This window comes from Anomalospiza imberbis, chromosome 5, assembly GCF_031753505.1.
Source record: "Anomalospiza imberbis isolate Cuckoo-Finch-1a 21T00152 chromosome 5, ASM3175350v1, whole genome shotgun sequence".
NCBI lineage: Eukaryota > Metazoa > Chordata > Aves > Passeriformes > Viduidae > Anomalospiza > Anomalospiza imberbis.
Window position 1 is genome coordinate 32,055,629 of NC_089685.1, and position 19,613 is coordinate 32,075,241.

The 19,613-nt window shown below is 39.1% G+C and overlaps 1 protein-coding gene across 2 annotated transcripts in view; it reads right to left on the minus strand.

Moving 5' to 3' along the window:
- Nucleotides 1-19,613, minus strand: part of PPM1H (protein phosphatase, Mg2+/Mn2+ dependent 1H) — a 133,359-nt gene that overhangs the window by 65,603 nt on the left and 48,143 nt on the right. For both annotated transcript variants that reach the window (XM_068190097.1, XM_068190098.1), the window contains exon 2: nucleotides 7,992-8,160. In XM_068190097.1, the coding sequence (XP_068046198.1) occupies nucleotides 7,992-8,160 (169 nt within the window). The remainder of the gene's footprint in view (nucleotides 1-7,991; nucleotides 8,161-19,613) is intronic.

Below are 19,613 nucleotides of genomic sequence, written 5' to 3' on the forward strand. Positions count from 1 at the left end.
CCACTGCCTGGTTCTTCACAGTCCCCTAAAAAGTTTCCTGTATAGCACTGGAAATGGTGGGGTACCCTATCAGCTAGACAGGGCATTAAGCCAGGCCCGGAGGCAGAGTGGCTCTGGGCATCACAAGCTCCAATATGCCTGGAGAATACCAAAGAGTCATACTCTTGATAAGCTCAACTTTTTGTGGGGAGAGAAATTCATCTAGCAATCCTCAGGTAACCATTTAAGGCGTAATGATACCTAACTTTGCATGACAGCATATTTGGCATTAGCATGGGGAAAGAGTCTTTCCTGTCTTTCCTTCCCCTCCATTTATTTTAATCCTGAACCTTCTCCCAGCTATGCAGAAACAGTTCTTAGTGGGGCTGCCTTGCAAGTCGGATGTGGGTGGACTAATACAAATTTAGAAAGAAACAATTTTGCAAGGGACAGGAATGAGGTTATACTGTTGTAAAATACCTTGTAATAAGAAAGCATAACCTAGATCTCACTGCATTCAAAACAACTCAAAATTACATGTGCATGTCGCACTATGGTCTAATTTAAGATGACAGATGTGATTTGTTTTGTTCACCCGAACACTGCTCCCTTACACTGCAGATCAGCATAAAGTCTAAGCACCACCTACATACTAGCACTTCATGTCCAAAGCACCGCCTATTTCAAATTTATGACAGGGCTGTGAACTGCAGCTCCTTTTACTTTCTGCTGTTTCAGCTGCTCCACTAAGGTGTCATGATAATAAAAATCACATAAAAGTCGAGGTGTTTTTTTTCACATACAGCATTGCTGATGTGGTAAAGTTCAAATATATTCTTAACCAAAGCATCAACAGCATAGTCATCTACACAGCAGAGAGCTCCTCCAAGAGGAGGCATTCATCAGTCCCTCATGCACTCTTCATTTCATTACTGAAATGCTGTGATAAGGGAGTATTGTCCTAAAGTACTCTTTACTTAACTCAGTAACGATCACACAGGATATATCCTAGAATGGCAGAAAAATCAACATGTGTCCACATTTCTGGACATGGCTCCTTTGCCAAACACCACTCCCCTCTCCCCCCACACTAACTCAGCCTGGTAAATTCATTAAAAAAACAGTTGTGAAACTTTCCACCTGAAGGCAGGGCTGGCAGTTGTACTACCTTGCTCTGGGCTCAGAATCCCTCCAAGTTCACAAAACAGTTGGCTGTAAAATTCTGTGTAAGTAATTTTTAACAGCTAACAGGATAAGTAATTTAAAAACTTGCTTGCAAAAATAGATTGCTACTCATGTAAAATGTGAAGTATTTTGCCAACGGAAACAAGTTTTCCAAAATGAAAGTATTTCACCTGAAAACTGAAACTATTTATTCAAAACGACAACACTGTGCCTCCTGGAATTTGTATATTAAACCACTTCTGCTCCCATTCTTCTCTCAAGAGTTTGTCTCCCTGGCCAAAATCCATGTTATGATGCACCATGAATAATGCTTCCACAGTTTTTGTCCTCATGTCCTTTAAAGGTGCTACTCCTTTGGAAATGTGGTTGGTGCGGGGGGGAATACCTAAGGCATTTCAACTCTGATTGAGATTAAAATATTTTATCTTCCACCAAAATGAAGCAGATATTTTGTCATTGTTCTCCCCCTGCCCCCAAACCAGAACAGAAACTTACAATTAAGAACAAGTTTGATCCGCACTCCATTTTCATGAGTTCTCCAAAGCAAACCCCCCAGCAAAGTCTGTTTTACAGCTTTTCAGAATATAAAGAGGACAGTTATTAACACAAATTATTCTCATTACTGTGATCTCAACTCTGGATATATCCTACACTGATCAAGCCTCATGTGAGTTTGGGAGTTAAAGATGAGACTGGGATGCTTTAAAACAGATGAAAATAGGCCCTGACAAAAAGGGAAAATGAAATGTTACCATTTCCTCTAATCCAATGGGCAGCACAAATTTGGACAGAGAAGTTCACATGAACTTGAGCTGTATTCTCAGACTCTCACTAACACATGTCACCCTGACATGGCCACATCAAATATGGTGGCCCACTGATCTTGTCCTTTTTGGAGTAGCAAATCTTGAACAAAGAGGATGTTGCTACCAGTTCAGCTAAGCTCAGACATCTACACTGCACATCTCCAAGATAATTCTCTAAATTGCCCTTATATTGGGCAGACAGAAAAACCCCTGCATTTTCAGACTATGCTCATCTCATTCCAAAGTAGATTTATTTCTCCCTAGCAACAGCAGAAGCACCCTAGAGAACTGTAAAGTCTGTATTCTAAGCACTCGGGGGAGATGACTACCATAATGCTGCTCTCATACAGACATCCTGTGCAAGATGCTCTAGGGCCTTAACTTCAGTTGGGATCTGCAGGCATTACTGTAACCTAAATATTAGTCTTGAAAAACTTCTGTATATTCCTACAAAGCTTCATTTACTTTTGAACTAGCAAAGAGGAAAACCACAGATAACATATTAGCTGCCTAAAAAAGGAAGAAAAAACAAACTCCTTCCCCGCCCTGAGAGTAAAAACAGCTCCTCTATTTGAAAGAAATTAATTCCCCAAAACCACACCAATTCAATGAGAATTAAAAATATGATGCAATTAAGGCAGTGACTCAGTGAACAAACAAGGACCAGCAGTCAGGGCATGCAGATGAGACAAAATGCACAGAAAGGTCCTTGCTGTTGCTCACACAGCTGAGATGACCTCTGCAGCCACCAAGCAATTACCTATTCTGGTGTGCATATGTATTGCTATTTGCTCTCTTTTACATCTGGGAGCTTGAACTTCTTCCCAAAGAGACCTGACATTCTGCAAACTCAGAGAACAAGACATCTATTTTTACTAGCACTGGCAGTATTCTGACAGAAGTAGTCTTTCAAAGACCAGTCTTCATTTCTTCTTTTATCTGGACAGAATCCTCAAATAAGAGTGGGGTTAGTCACCACAGTGATTTATTTTAGATTTCCGTTCAAAATATTCTGACCTAACAAACAGGCTGAATAACTACCAGAAACATGAAGAGAAAACAAGTCCTTCACTGCACCGACCTTACAATTAATTTCCTAGTACAGAATGTACTAGGAAATTTAATATGCTTCAGGCTCCTCAACTGCTGACCTAGCTTTCAGGAAGGTTCAGCAGTCTCCTCGGTTTTGCAATTGTAAAATATAATTAAGACATGCAAAGTTTTGGGTCAAGCAATGGATGAGAAATCATGAGAGAAATTGCATATATATACATACATAATTTGAGCTCAATGATATGAAGACAAAAAAAAAGAAAGGGAAAAACCTTAGCAATAGCTAGTGATCGTTTTGGGCCACACTCTTCAGGTAAGCTACACAGCAGTCTTACATTGCAAACCTTCAGATTGTTGTTATGGAGCTAATTCCAAACAGGCAAATAAATCATGTTGCCACTAAGGATTTATTCTGGGAACTACAACCTACCCTGACTATTATTATTCCAGATATGAACTACAGTCACAAAACACTTAAGAGAGCAACTTGAGTTCTCATAAAATCTGAACTGGACCAGCAATTGCCACCCCAATCCTCAGAGAAAAGCCTCCTCATGTTACAAGTCGGCTGCCTGTGGTAGGCTACGAGCCTTATGCCACACAAAACATACAACATCTAAGACTTGTGGCAAAGAAAACTGCAGAATTAGTAATTATGTATCCTCACATTACAATGACAATAATGCATCACATGAAGTCCTGCAGCCTGATTGTCACTATAACAATATCCTAGCACATGATTTCCACTTTGCTTGTTGATGGTTTTCAGCACTCATCATGAAGGTACTCTGCAGTTAAAGGCATTTAAAAATAGTACAAATGAAAAAGATGTGCAATTTAACGTGAATGTTCTTGAATGGGGACAGACAGGAGATACAATTAATCAAACAGCAATGGAGTAGGATGGGGGGAAGGGGAGAGAATTAACTTAGGGTTGAATTTAAAGAATTTCATTTCACTGCTCTGCTCATTTTATTACCCACCCTTTCAAGAAGAAAACCATGTTTATTCTATTTAATAGACTTCCCAGAATTTGTGTGTTGGGGTTAAAGAAAAGTTCACTTCTCCATTTCCACATTTCTGGCCCACCACCTCATCCTTTCCACCCCTGGAAGTCTACATGGAGAGTCAAGACCATGACAGCAGCATTCAATTTGTGTGGACAACACGTGGACCTCCAACTCCCTTATGCTGCTTTGTCAAAGCACAGGGCTGGATTGATTGGGTTAACGTTAAACAACAATCACACAGTCTCAGATGTAGCTAATGTTCCACAGACTTCCCAAAAAGCAGAAGAAAACAAAGATGGCATGTGCCATTCTCAAAGAGTCTGTGGAAAAAAAGAAAAATCTGAGGATGATGAAAAGGACTCTGTTACATAAAATTTAAATTTCACTGCCTATTTCCCTTGTGCTCCAAACTTTAAAAAAATCCTTTCAATGAACTTCTTCCCTCATTCCTTCTTCCTTCAGTATTTCTGCAAGTTGCTTCATGGCATAGAGACAATTTCAGATTGTGTGTTACAGTGGGATTTTCCTATGAGGCATTTACACTATTTAGCCTCGGGCTTTCCTACTAAATATTTCCTGGGATGATATTCTATCATTCCCTGTAGTGTCTAAAGCCAGTGTTTCTTACTTATACAAATTAAGATGTACACTCATCACATTTAACACCAACCTCATATATTCCTTAAAAAAATATTTGCCAACAGTGTTATGTGAGGGGTATTATACTTCACAGTATAAAAATATGGAAACAAAAATATGACACAACATAGAAATGTGCTTTTTTTCCTCCCCCTTTTTAGATATACTCAACTAACAAAAGATGTAGCAAGGAAAAAAATCCTATTAAGTGCTAGTATAAGACTGCCCTCTAGTAGAAAACTTTCTCCAGGAATATGATGCGTGTTTTGGGAAAATATCTTACAAATTTAAATACACAAGTTGTGGTGTAATAACATGTTAGAATAGCTTTTCCACAACTAAATAATGACTGTGACAGCACCTATACCAGTGCCATGTAGAAAACAGAAGTAGATCTGTAGATAAGAAGAGAACATATAAAGAACAAGATAAGAAGTAACTAGAAAACAGTACAATCTATTATATGGATCAGCTGGCTCCTGAATTTAGATGCTATGCTCCTTTGTTGTCAAAATATGTCAGAAATAGAATCAAGAACAGAGATCTGAAATAAAAGTGTTTCTCTCAAGAAACTTGAAATGGAGAGGCTGTTTCTTCCAAAATCAAGATGAAATGGACAGAATCAAACAAGGAAATAGCAAGAAGAGAAAGAAAAATCAGAACATTCCATAAGATACTTCTTATAAACTATATGTAAGTACGTATTTACTGAGGAGATATTTACTGACAATCATGAAATATCAAATGGATAAAAAAGAACAGCTTTTAAAAACATGCAGTTTATTGCCCCTACCATTACATTACCATAACAGTACATCAACTATAAAAATGGATAACATCAAGGTTAGTTAAGATGCCTTTCTAATAACAAAACTATTTTACATCCCTGTATTTTTAATGCAATCTTATCTTATTAACTATGTCATGTTTGGAAAAAAGTTCCTTCTGAAAAAGGTGATTAGCCATGGCTTTTGCTCCTGAGAAGCTTTTGATACTGGAAGTTAATCAGGCTTTGTGAAACAATGCTACAAAGATTTTTATGTCCCATGCAAGCCCCTAAAATATGCAAAAACAGGCAAACTCAGCACAGTTACATTCACCCACATCCCAGATGCACAGGCCCCTGACCACATATCTCACGTGGTAGGTCTGGAACTTTAATGTGGTATGAGACCAAATCTTGTATCTCTGCACAGCAAAATGTATGTACCCAGGCTGGTGTATGCACAGGGGTCTTTGCAGCGTGCCTGTGTGCATGCCACAGTGATACCCGTAGTGTCAAACAAACCCATCACTGGGACCAAGGACACCGGCGGCCGTCTTGTTGTGTTTTCCATACACGAACAAGTACCGTGGCAAAATGCTTGCTTCATTAAACATAATTAATGCATACAAAAGTTAAATACACTCCTGAAACCAAGCACCTTCCTGAACCAACAGCAGGCATGGACTTTCTAGGAAAGACTTTTAAATACACAGCTAATTAAAACAAATTCTGTTTTACTTTGCAAGACTGTGTGTAGAACTCCTAGTCCCAACAAGTTCTGGCCACAATTCTTTATCCAGGAGTTTGCAAAAATGTACTTGAAAAAAGAAATCATGACTGTCTGAATACAATGAGGAATATCAGCACACACAATTTAAACACAATTTAAAGAAAGATTTTTAAAGAGGAAAAAAATAGGGTAATTTGCAAACCCTCAGGATATGTCAGTTTGAAAATGTTGCAGCAATAATGAAGTATGAAACAGAACTGGAGGAGCAAGAGTTTGGGAGGGACACAGTACAAGAGGAATGCTTGTTTCTCAGGACCCAAATGAACCCTGCAACCATCAGGTATATCAAGCCATGAATTCTGGGAGAGAGACTAAAGCAGATTGCTAATCACCACCTGATTTAAAATCACCACCTGATTTAAACAAAAAAAAAAACCTAAACCAAACAAAAAACAAAATATACAAACAAACCAAACGCCATAACCAAAACAAAAAAAAACCCTCCAAACTACCAAAAAAGGCTACTTACAGTCCAATTAATTATCACTTAGGGACAACCTGTGTTCTCCAGCAGCAAGAATGCAGCATATCCACATTGTCTGACTCAAACATTCAGACAGGGCATTTAGTATTACATGGTGAAATGCTGGAATTGAACACATACTATCAATCACTGCTGGAGGCTGAGCTCATGCTTAAAGAGCAGATGAAGTAATTAGCCAGTCAGGAAACAAGACAGATGAAAAATAGCAGACAATTGCCAGTAGACAAGTGTATGACATACACCACACTTCATACAAATGAGGGAAGCTATAGTCTGCAAAAATCACGGAATTCCATGTGCTGGATGACATTACCCTACCTGCATAAACCAGAAGATTATCCAGATTAAATTAGAGAATGCAGTATCTTTCCAACATTGGCTGAAGACGGGGTTTAGTGGCTTTGATACAAGACAGGTTTTAACACTATATTGTTCATATAGTTCTTTATCTGACCCCTGTGTATGCACAGTGAAATAAGCTGCCAATGGAGTGTCCACAGAGCTCCATGTGCAAATATGACAACACAACAGTACAGAAACTTAGAAAGAGCTGATGGAAGTTGACCTGTTTTTGTGGCACCATGAGGCATCTGTAGAAATTACAGAAACAGAATGGTTTAGGATGAAAGAGACCTTAAAGATTATCTAATTCCAACCCCTCTATCATGGGCAGAAACACCTTCTCAGCAGACCAGGCTGCTCAAAGTCTCATCCAACCTGGCCAAATGTCTCTGGGCAACCTGTTTCAGTGCCTCACCACTCACAGTGAAGAATTTCTGCCTAATACCTAATCTAAACCCTCTATTAGTTTGAAGTCCTTACTCTTTCTCCTGTCACTATCGGTCCTTGTGAAAGTCTGTCTCCTTCCCTTTAGGTACTGCATGCCCAGTCCAAGGACTCCCTGGAGGCCTTTCTTCTTCAGGCTGAACAGCCCCAACCCACAGCCTGTCTTCACAGGAGATGTGCTCCAGCCCTTTTTTCATCTTCAAATGTCTCAACATTATATTTCAGAAATGAAACAAAAAGAAAAATCCAGGAGCATCCCCTTGCCCATCTTTAAACCAAAATAGCTTAGATGCAAGAAGCATTTTTCAACACAAAATTAAGTAGTAGAGCTAAGAAAAATATAGTGAAATAGTCTGCATTTAAGCAGAGATAATCAGTAAGAGGTAACTGAAAAGACATGAAATATTCAGAAAGTACCTTTTAGTGCCATATTCTTACATCCTTTTATATTATTTTGTATTTCTCCACTGACAAGATACAGAAGTTTGCTTACTGAATTGTCTTTCAGCTGGAGACCTTCTCCATTGGGCAGCGATGACCTCCGTTTTGTTGCAGAGTTCTTGTTTGGTGTAGAATTACTTCCTCCAGCTTTTTTCTTGACAAAGAGGACCTCACAGCTGGCTTGATCTTCATTGTGCGTGCTCTTCCCTGCATTTATTACCCTAAGAAAAAAACAAAACAGAAAAAGAAAACAGTGACCAGATTAGCAAAGCACAGAAGACCCCATCTGTATCTTGCAATGTGAATTGAGATGTGTGGAACCAGAGCCCAGCAGTGTTGCAAGTACTGACAGAATTAAAATACCTGACCACCTTCCAGAGATACAAACATACACACAAGTATACTTTTTATTTCTGTACACATACACATGACACAACAAGCACTTTCCACAGAACTATGTGAATAAGAACCAATGGTGCCACGAGCATATTTCACCCCTAGGCATGCCATACTTTTTTAAAAAAGAGACTACTTTATGGATGAAGTTGATAACACATATACCTCCCAGTTGAAACATGAGACCCCCCATTTGCTTTTCTATCTGTCAGCATCTTTGCTGTAAATAATGCATCTGCTGGCTAAGAGTGTGCATTCTGTCAAGTTCCAAGTCTTTGCACAAACAAAATACCTCTTATAAATCTACAAAGCTGTTACTGCTAAAGGCAGTCTGTTCAAACAGCATATATTAGAAATGCTGTGACAGAAATACAAGGAAAAGACTTTGTCTCCGACAGGCAAGTCAAGCTTGCTTGTACCGCAGTGATACAGTGATGCATACTAAATACATCCCTCTAGTACCGCACAACATAACCCCCTGCCCCTAGAAGCCTACCTCAAACTATCTGTCTCACCTGCCCAGAAAACAGAGGATGTGCACTAAGAGCTGCAGGCATGCAAAACCCAGCTCTAAGAGCTCAGTACAAGCTTTTAACAGCCAAAGGTATCCTGAGACTTGTACCACAGCTTCCTTCCTTTGATCAGTGATGAGTCTGAAATAAACAGCTATTACACCAACAAGCTTTTAAAGTCTTAATCAGAAGCCTGTGTTATCCAAAATACTGGAGTTACTATCATCAATCTCAGAACAGTCAAGCCCAAACACATTTTCCACTTTCGACATGAGAATCTCAAACTGACCAATTTTGCATCAGTTGACAGTCCAGGGTTCACACAGGGAAATCCCATGCAAGACAGGACAACATCTTGCTCCAGCCAAGCAAAGACACTGTGACTTTGATGGAAGCACATCTTCTTCCACAAACACTATCCACCCATTCCTCTTCACTGCGAGGTTGAGGTTGGGGTCAACAAGTTGACCAATACTCAGAGACGGTATTTCCACTACTGGGAGTTTCACATCAGGCACACAATGTCTTTAGAAATAACTGCTGCCTCACCAGAAACTAAAACAGCTTGAAGGCACATCATGATCCTGATGGCAAGTTCAAGACATACTTGACTTCTTTATCTCTAATGTTTTCATTACAGTAAAACTTTACAAAATAGGAAAATACTTGCTAAAAGTTGTTGAAATGAAAAGAAAACAAAAACCAAAGGAAGGCTTGCAGGGAACTCCAGCTTGCCTGCTCTTGCTGAAATATCAAGTCTGTATCAGCCTTGCTTAAAGGTAATACATTTTTTCACTTTCAAGGAGCAGTATGATGCTGTGATACGCAAATGAGTATTCCCGCCTCTGAAAAAAAGTCTTTCTTAAAAAGAAAACGTATGTCCAACTGCAGTTAACTGCTTTCAGATATGGGAAATTTCCTTACAGTGCTACATGCTTCACATTGCAGTCTATCTGTATGCACAGTACCACCATTTGTTTGCATGTCTTGTAAATAAACACTAATTGTGGATAAAATTATTTTGCAAAACACATAGAGAGCAGAGATGAAGGAGCAATTAGTTGCAAGGCACTTGTGAGCAGTTTAACCACTTATCCCCTGTAGTGCTTAACATTTGGGCAATTGCAGATCAAATATTGAGATGCAGTAAGCTTCCAGTCTGAAAACTCTCATTTTTTTGACATTAGGAAAAGTAGAAGCATATATTCCAAAATGGGGTGAAAGTGTCTGGGGAGGAGGACGGAACACACAACACACATGACAAAATCATAATACCAAAGCATTTAAATCAGCTGATCAAGACCTATTCAATTTGAAATGCTACAAACCTGATTAAAATACTGCACCAGAAGAGAAAGCGTAGTTTTATCCCATCAGGAACCAATCGATATTTAGTTTACCTGACCAGACTCCTTACTGATGCTGCTGTTTTCAATCCCATTTTAAAAAAGAAGCAGAAGACAAGTAAGAGACAAAAGTTACTCCTTACAAATATCACTACTTGCCTACCACTTATTGTTCCGTACACAAGTCATTAAACTCTTGGAGTTGCCCTGGTTTCTGAGCTTAGTGATGGACTTTAGGACTTGCATGGTGGAAGATGTTCGATGTTTAATGACATGTCAAGTTATGCACAATATTACCATTTTTAAGGCTCTTATAAAGAAAAAAATTCAATGCATTGAATACATCAGAAAGACTATGAGAACAAAGTGACCCAAGAGACTGGCCTGACAATCAGCTATCACAAACCACCTGGAGTTGAAATTGTGCACCAAGCACCTTGCTAGAAAAGGATATGACCAAAAGGAATCCGGCAAGACTGAACACTGAGTAGACATGGGAGTTGGGATGTCAGTGTAAAGAAGGATTATTTATTTGAGGAGGGAGGAATGGGCTCTGAAAAATACATTTAATCCAAGAAATCAAATATATATCCCAGAATTCCAGTTTTTCTTTCTTCATCAGAGGATTAAGTGTATTTTAGTCCTTGTGAATGCCTGAATTTATCATAATGTCAAAATGGTGCTTATGGAGCCTCCCAGGTAATACAGGGTCTAGACAACAAAAGCTGCTCCTCTCCTGACACAGGCACTCTTCTACTCTCACATCTCACCTCACAGGCAAATCCTGGAAAACTGCTGCAGTGAAGCCCCATGATTTTTAATTTCAAATCTTGAGCTATGTGTTGGTGCCTGATGCCAAGGACAGAAGCTGGTAACAACTATCCAAGCTTCAGACAGCTTCTACTCAGTTTCAAACAGCTCTGTCTTTGCTGACTTTTGAAATCCTTTTCTTTCTGCGGTTCCTTAAATCTCTCCTCCAGGCGATTCTTTCAACCAGCTTTCCGATGCTGATTTCACTCCTCCTTGCTCTCCCACACTGCAACTTATCAGAACAAAAATCACATCTAAGCTGCTTATACAAATAACAAAGCAGAACTAACAAGACATTCATATCACCAAAAGGTAACTCTTAATTGGACCTCTGGATTTTTTTATGGAAAATCTGCCCCTCCTTCCACTGATGAAGTACCTCAGCTTCCAAAGACTGCCCCCGCATATTTTTTCTGTCTAACTCAAAAGATAAGTTTTCCACCAGTAAAGTGAACAAAATGAGATGAAACGGCTCCAATATTTTCCATTTCATTTTATCATTAATATTAATAATAACGCAGAGAAAAAATAGTTAAAAATTAATTAAAAGAAGAGTGAGGCCTACATAATTCTCTAGCTTACTTAGACACACGTTTTCAAGTGAATTTCTCTTTTTGTTCTCTCTCCAAATTTCTCAAGACACTGATTAGACCTATTAATGATCAACTCCTTTCCATTCTTTCCCTCCTCTCCCCCAATACCCATGTATCTCCTATTCAATCTTTTGCAATGTTCAACCCAAATAATGTATCTAGCTCAGAAGCCCCTCCTTTTAAAGAATTTGCTGTCTGTACTGTATCAAACACGTTTCTCAGTAATAAATAAATAATCCTAAAGTTTAGTTTGAGGTATAGTGGTGCTAGTAAAACCCATCCTGCTTTCCAAACAGGAGCTTTCTGAAGCCTGCAGTCAGGTGGTGGGCTTTGGTCACAGTTGAAGTACCTGCATCAAATCCTGATGGACACTTCAGTGTTTCATGAGTCTTCAGCTTAAACATGTCCTCAGCTAAAAGCAAATCCACCAGACAGGGGTCAGCTAGTTTGTCTGGCTCACAATTAGGATTCTCTTGGTATCTCAGGTAACCCCAAAGCCCATCCGACTAGATGGAAATGCAGGTCACACTGTGCTTCTATTCTTCTCTCAACAAGCAGAGCTCTAAGTTCTGTGCCATGATCACTGCAAAATCTGAAGTTTATTTTAAGAGAACCAAAACAGGCCTGGTAAACACATCCAAAACAGGCTTTGATAGTTTCAAAAACTCCCTCCAAAACAACCCAAACCAAACCACAAACAAACACAAACCAAAAACAAAAGCTTCAGTCTTAAGAATGCCCTTCTATTCATCCCTCTTTTTTTTTTTTTTTTTGCATCAATATCAGTATATACTCTTTGGGTGTTTTACTCCTTTCTGTACCATGCCCTTTGATATTACATTAAATTGTGATCAGCCAAAATTCCAAGCTGTGCTATAGCAGTACATTTTACCCACCAAAAAAAATCCCTAATGCAGTTGCCTTACCCACTTGGAACAAAATATCGCCCACAACAGAAGCTTCAAACAGTCTATGAGCTGTAGTGAAAGAATATTGCTTGTAACATGCCCTGAAAGATGTTTTTACTTGGGGAACCTGTGCTCATTTGCTCCACAAATATTAATCCCATAAAAATGCAAAAGCTCCTAAGAGTTAGTGAGAAAAAAAGAGCTAGAAATAAAAGGATACATCCATAGGCAGGTGGTTGTACACTGCAATTTTCAAGTCTACCCTCCTCTGGGGTTTCACACTAGCAGTGGACACCTGTATTTGTTTTGACTCTGAATGAGTCAATTCAGCAGGAAGCACAAAACCCTTCTCTCTCCCCACCACAGGAGCTACAGCCAGTCTCTCTCTTTCCAGCTGTGGCACACACACACCACTCCACAACTGCATGACACCAGCTTGCATCCAACCCAACAAATAACAAAGAAGTAACCCAGATGAATGAATACTGTACATACAGACAACAGACAATACACTCATAACAGTTTTGTGTTATAATTTTAACAGTCTTAGAGTGATGATTAAAGATACCAACAACTTTCACAAAAGTGTTGCTGTCTTTATTTGCCCCTCCCACTTTTTTTTTTTCATTAATGGATAAGCATGTGAGTGGATGCTGCTGCTTTTTTCTGTGACATCTCACTTACAAGTCTTAGATTTCCAGGTAGGTGTCTGTTTCCTCCCTTTCACCCACATGACATTTATTTCTGCACTGGGAATCAAACTTGAAAGAGATTTTCTTCTAGCTGCTCACCTCCTCCCTCAGATGAAAGGCAGCATTTCAAGCAGCCTAAACAGTTCCATTCATTCATTACTGTATCTGTCATATTGTGCACATCAAAACCAAAACACTCACTAGTATTGTCCACTGCAGGCAGAGACTGAAGGCAGACCTGAATCAGTTCTCTAAATCCATGGGGCAAAAGAAAACTTTCATTTTATTAATCAAGGAGGAAGTGAATATTTAGCCATGAAATCTTGCAATGAAAAATCTTGATGTGCTGTGAAAATATGGTTTCTCTTACCAGCAATTACACTGGTATACCAGGCCAAGTTCACTTTGAGGCCCAGCTAGAAGCTATGACACCCATCAAACTCATAAGAACTAAATACAGGATTCAAATAGATAAAGTATAAAAGTAGAATAGCATTTATGTTGGAAATTTACCACAAGTTCAGTGTAGATGATCATAACCTGGTAACACAGCTTGTCTTTGGGCTGAAATCACTATCTTGGAAGGCAAGTCCACTCTGATGTTATTTGTATGGACTTCCCAAAATGCTACCATGCAGCACACCTTAGTATTTAAAGTTACCTTTTAAATACTAAGTGACTAGAAGGAATAAAACAGCTGTAGGTCACTGCAGGAATGTGCAAGCTCTATGACCACCACACAGAGAGAGTCAGCTCTTTTTGATAATTAGTATGCAGGTATTGCAGAAGAAAACCAAGGGACAGTGAGCCCCAAGCAGATGCTGAGCCAGACCAGTGGGATACAAAGGTAGTTAAGCATGTTCTCAATTCAGAGCTGAGCAGTCTCAGCCACAGCTGGCAATACTACTTGCCAAATTCTTCTTCCTCACTCCTTCTGTTCTAGCTATCAGAATGAGGTAAGAAGAAGTCGCAAAACCAAAGATTAATTTGACACTGTAAGGGAACCACCACTTATTTCCCACAAAGGACAGTGAAACTGAAAAGAATGCCAGGTCAGACTGCTCATCATCCATATTTAATGCAACTTTGCCTGGCTGTTGAACACTTGCTGAAATATAAGCAAAAGACCCAGAAGACAATGAAAATAAACTTTTGTTTAAATATCAACTTTTGTTGACCAGTGTCCTTCTAGTCCAGTTTCCACTAATGCACTTGGACCTTTTTCTTCTTCTCTCCAACAGTTAAGTTCTCAAATGCTGCTAATCTGGTGAAAATGGGCCTGCACTTATTTCCATGATATTCAGGAGGAAGTTGCCTTGAAAGTTCTAAAAGTTATGCTTCTTACATGAATAGGGCACATTCAATTGGGTGAAGTCATCCTCCAGGTAATATATTTGCACAAAAACTCTGAGATTTTAACGGATTATTAGATTTTTCTAGATTTTTGTTGCTGATAAAGTTTACTTTATGTTATTACGTTATAACATTTTGTTACCTCATTAAGTTATTATGTTATAACATTATTATGCTGTTGATAATACTTACCAGCTTTGGCTGGTGTGATGTTTTCAGCTTCAAACTGAAGCATAAAGCATTAAAAAAACCCTAAATAGTAGTGAAAAGAAATGGACCCTTTCTACAGGAATATCCTTTATCATATCTCATTAGCCATGTGTGAATAATACTTGTGACTTTGTGCATTAGGACTGACAGCTCTTGAAATTGAGGCACCTGGCTCAATCTAAAGAAATCACACCATGATAGTAACTTTTTTATTTTGCTCACAGTCATTTTATCACATGTGATTTCATTGACACAGCCTTAAGGGGTGATCCTGAAAGTTCACTGATGAGCAATACTTCATTTTTGACTGCATACCAAGAAACACATCATTGGATACTGGTTATGAGCTGCTTTTAGATAAGAAACATCTTTGCATCTATCCTAGAGCTCACATTCAAGATGGGAACCAAAGTTCTGCCATTCCTTTCCCGCTAATGCTAAGGAAAAGCAGCCACTTCCATGTCAGTTCCCATGAGCTGTACACCACCTTCTGCATGTGAGGCTGAATAAAGTCTTGACTATGACATCCCCCATAAGGACAGCACCATAGCTGAGACACAGTCTGATAGAATGGCTGCATATGAGGTTCAGTTGTCCCCACAGAGTTATGTGACAAATACAGAAATAATTCTAGTTAAAATGATGAAAAGGTAAGGAAAAGCAACCTGCCCCTAACTGCTACAGCAAGGGGCATCTGGGTTTCAGAAATATTCACTCTGTCTACAAGCTCAGCACTACTATTACTACTACACCAAACTCCAACCAAAAGCTCAATTTGAATTGACCTCATAGTTTTTTTTTTCCTTTTAGATTTTTAAATGAGTGTATGCACATGACAAGGATGCATGAAGAAAACAAAAGACTACTTCCCCCTCCTCCCCAGTTTCCTTCTCAAAGTTCTACTTTTGAAAGCATACCTAAAATAAACACTCTCTTCCTTACAGAAATGCCAATTATATGCAAATAAAAGTTCTCCTTATGCTTACAGTGAAGAAAATTATGTACTTAAAGTAATGCAGTAAATCCCACATCTTTAGACTGATGCTAGAGACCACAGTCTCAGCTTCAGGGTTAAGAGAAATCAAGATAAATGGCTTATGCAAAACTGGTCCAAGCTTTTAAAAAAATTATCTCTCATATTTAGCATGTGTGAAAGTTAACCCCAAGAGATGAGCAGTGACAGTACTAATCCCTTTTACACAGCTGTCAACTGAATTTCGCCCCAAGATAATCTCTGCAAGTATGACAGAGAAGGTACACATTTCCACAGATACATAGTAATGCCTTTTTCACAATATCCCTCTGCTGCAGCAGGTACTTGAAGCCCCCACAACCTGACAGGAAACAATCTGCTAATTTATTATTAAAAGCCATTATAGAAATGGATGTGTATGGAAGCAGACATATGCAAGACAAGGGGGAAGAAAAAAAAAGAGAGAAAACATTATGTACAGCTTAATTATCACAAGTAGGAAATTAATTCAGAGTCACTCATATGCTAGTGATTTTAAATAACTAAAGAAAAAATACACCCTGCTACTGAAGTTTTACATCCATCACTCTTCCTCTAGGAGAACATTAGCTGGCAGATGTGCAGGAAGGGGACATGTGCAAAAAACAGTCCAATGACTCTTTGCCATAGAAATGTGCCTCAAAACCCAGTCTTTTACTTCTGTTACTAAAATTGCATTCCTACATCTCATCTTTAAAGCTGTTAAAATAGAAGCTAAATGCAAACCAATGAAATGTCAGCAATCCTGAGCCTGAAATAAAATATTACAGAAAAATGGCAGCTCCCTTAATCTTGATAGACCATGATTCATCAAAACATTTGTAGCGATCATTCATTTATTCCTCTTGTGACTAACAATCAATTCCAAAATTAGCTTTCCTAAATTTAAAGTATAAAAAAGTCACAGTAATTAAAGCAAAACAAGATTAAGAAAATTCTGCAGTACTTTAACATTTATTTTATATACACATACATACACACAAACACCTCTAAAGAAAAACCTGTGGTGATTCTCATGAAAGTTATATAAAATTCAGTTAAATATTATGTCATTGAAAACACTTATTTTTCATGTAACATAGGTCAACATACTTAATATCTTTGCCCAGTTGTTCAGCCATCACAGATGAAAATTTTCAGGTGCAATCTTAATTTAGAGTGAAAGTCAACATAGAAACCCTGTTAAAATCAGTGCCAGTAAAGGAAGAATGACAACCAAATGCAGGTTTTCTACCCAAGAGCAAGCAAATAGCAGTGAGCAAATAAGCTCTGTGCGAGTGTGGGTGACAAGGGTGTCCTTTCCAGCCCCATCTGCTACCTTTATCCAGAGGGAAGGTACTGAAGCTCTGGGGTCTGCACGACACCTCTTAACATGGTATGCCACAAGCTCAGGGTAAATTTTCCCCAAAGGCTCCTTCTGTCCTTGCAGGAGGTGGGATGAAGAGATGAGTTCCCACCCAGGAGCAGAGAAGGCTTAACAAGGTTAAGTTTTGGAAGGTGCAAAATCAGAGAATCACGGAACAGCTGAGCTTGGAAGTGCCTTCTGGAGGTCATCTGGCCCAAGCCCCCTGCTCCAGCAGGGTCACCTAGAACAGGTTGTCCAGGACCTTGTCCATATGGGAATGCAGAGGGAGCAAAGCACAAAGCAAGAGGCCTGTCTTACCTGATGTGTGCACAGGAACTGGCCCTGAGCAGGAACAGCTTGCTGACACCCTGTGAAGTCTAAAAGGTCACACTTCTCCAGCACTACCATTTCTTCTACTCGTGCTGTGCAATCTGCCTCCACTACAAACCTTATCCTTTCCAAAGTCATTAGCACAAGCACCTAAAAAGCCTCAATCCAAGTTTTCACTTGTACATGCAACAGGCACACTGGAAAGCCTACAGACTTGGCAAATACATAGCACAAACACAGTAAGTAGGGCCAACATTGAATATTTTAGAAAGCTCTATAACTAAGGAGAATCACTTGTGCCCAAAGAGGCCTAGATGAGATGGCATAGCCCGGCACCAACTTAAGCAGCCCTGATGGGCTTACATCTTGCATAGTGTGACCAAAGGCACATGCAGTTCCAGAGAGGTCTCAACAAGAACAAAGTCAACACCAGAACCAATTGACTTATGTCAACTTCCATGTAAATTTCTCCATGCCTCTCAGACCACTGGGAAATTAAAACTGTGTCAAGATCTGTAAAAATACATATCAGGAAATAATAAAGTATTAGTGTCTCTGCATCCTGCTACACCAAGGAACAACTTGCTTTCAGAAATTATAAACTGCACAAATGTGAAATACGCACAAAAGCAAAGAGTGAAACTGAAGTTTGAATTTACACACCCCTAGACAAGATTCTAAATAAATATTAAACAATATGTTTGGACTGAAAAGAAAACTCACAGAATTCAGCAACTGAATAACCTGCAAAATTAGCAAGGGACAACTTCTCAGGCAAAGGGTGAAAGGCAAACTTAAAGGATCCTCTCTCTTGGCTTTCCCAATATAAGCAATCTCCACCTTCATATGCCAGTGTGCTACCCCACAGGGACACCTGTGTAACTAAATGATTTTTTTTAAAAAACAAAAATCAATGTATTTCCACAACAAGACTGAAGAGAAAACATGAAGGTAAGCATAGCAGATAAAAGGGAGAAGTCTTATCTAAGATTTCTGAAAAAGAAACCTATGAAGCTATGACTCTTAGGAGCCCCAGAAGCTAGTAATGAGAAAGAGATGGTGCACCCCAATTCAGCAGTATGGAACTGTGAACATCAAATACTGATACATCTCTCTTCTGGGAAAATCCACGCAAGTCTGTCATTGGTTTCAAGAAGATGAGCCCAGTGCACCTCCACCTTCACATTGGCTCTGCATCAAGAAGACAAGTATTTTTAATCTTCTTACGTGTCTACATGTGTCTAGTCACCCACATGCGACTGTTGTGACAAGTGTGGTCCCCAGAGGTGAGATCTAGTCAGATGCCTACGGTGCAGACAGCTAAGTCTGCTTATTAAGTCTGGATGATTAGCTAAAGAGAAAGAAGACATCTGGGGGCATGATTCATCTGACCTATTTTAGTTGTTTACATAGCATGAAACATGTCTTCCTCTTCGTGGGTGATAAAGCTGAGCCTAGACACTGACACAGCAGGTTGCTAGCATGTGGTCAGATGATTCCCACTTACATGCCTGAGCTTATGAGGGTGGAGGGAGCAAAACAAACATACAAACAATCAAACAAAAAACCCCAAACAAACAAAAAACCAAGCAGACCCCACACAAAAACAAAAAAGACCATCAACTTCTCTTTTAAAAAGTTTTTTTGCTATTTGAAATGCATTTTCCTCAAAATACATCTTTTATATGTATATCCTTTGGTATGACTAATAATGCCACCCAAGGCAGAGAATTAGGGTTTAAAGCAAAACAGAAGAAACAGAAATAAATGCAGCAACAATTACTCTTAAAATAAAGGCCAAGGACACATTGGCATTGTAGCTCCTGACGCAATATGTGAGTTTAGCATGGTGTAACTATTTAAATGCATCTGAAACAGCTGGTGGGATTTTCAGACTTAAAAGGAGATAATTGTCAATCTTATTCACAGCAATTAAATCTGTATAGGCTAAAATAGGATCTATTGTTCCCCACAAATACTGGGACTGGAGCCAGAAGTAACTTCAGTGGAACAGAAAGTTGGCAGCTCGGAAAGGGGCTGAGAACTGCATATTCTCTAGCATAACAGGGAAAAAGCCCAACCCACAACCGAAGACAAGCTCAGAGACTTTTTCATTAAAAGAATTTCTCCTCTTCTGAAGGAGGGAGATGTCAGAAATTAATACTGA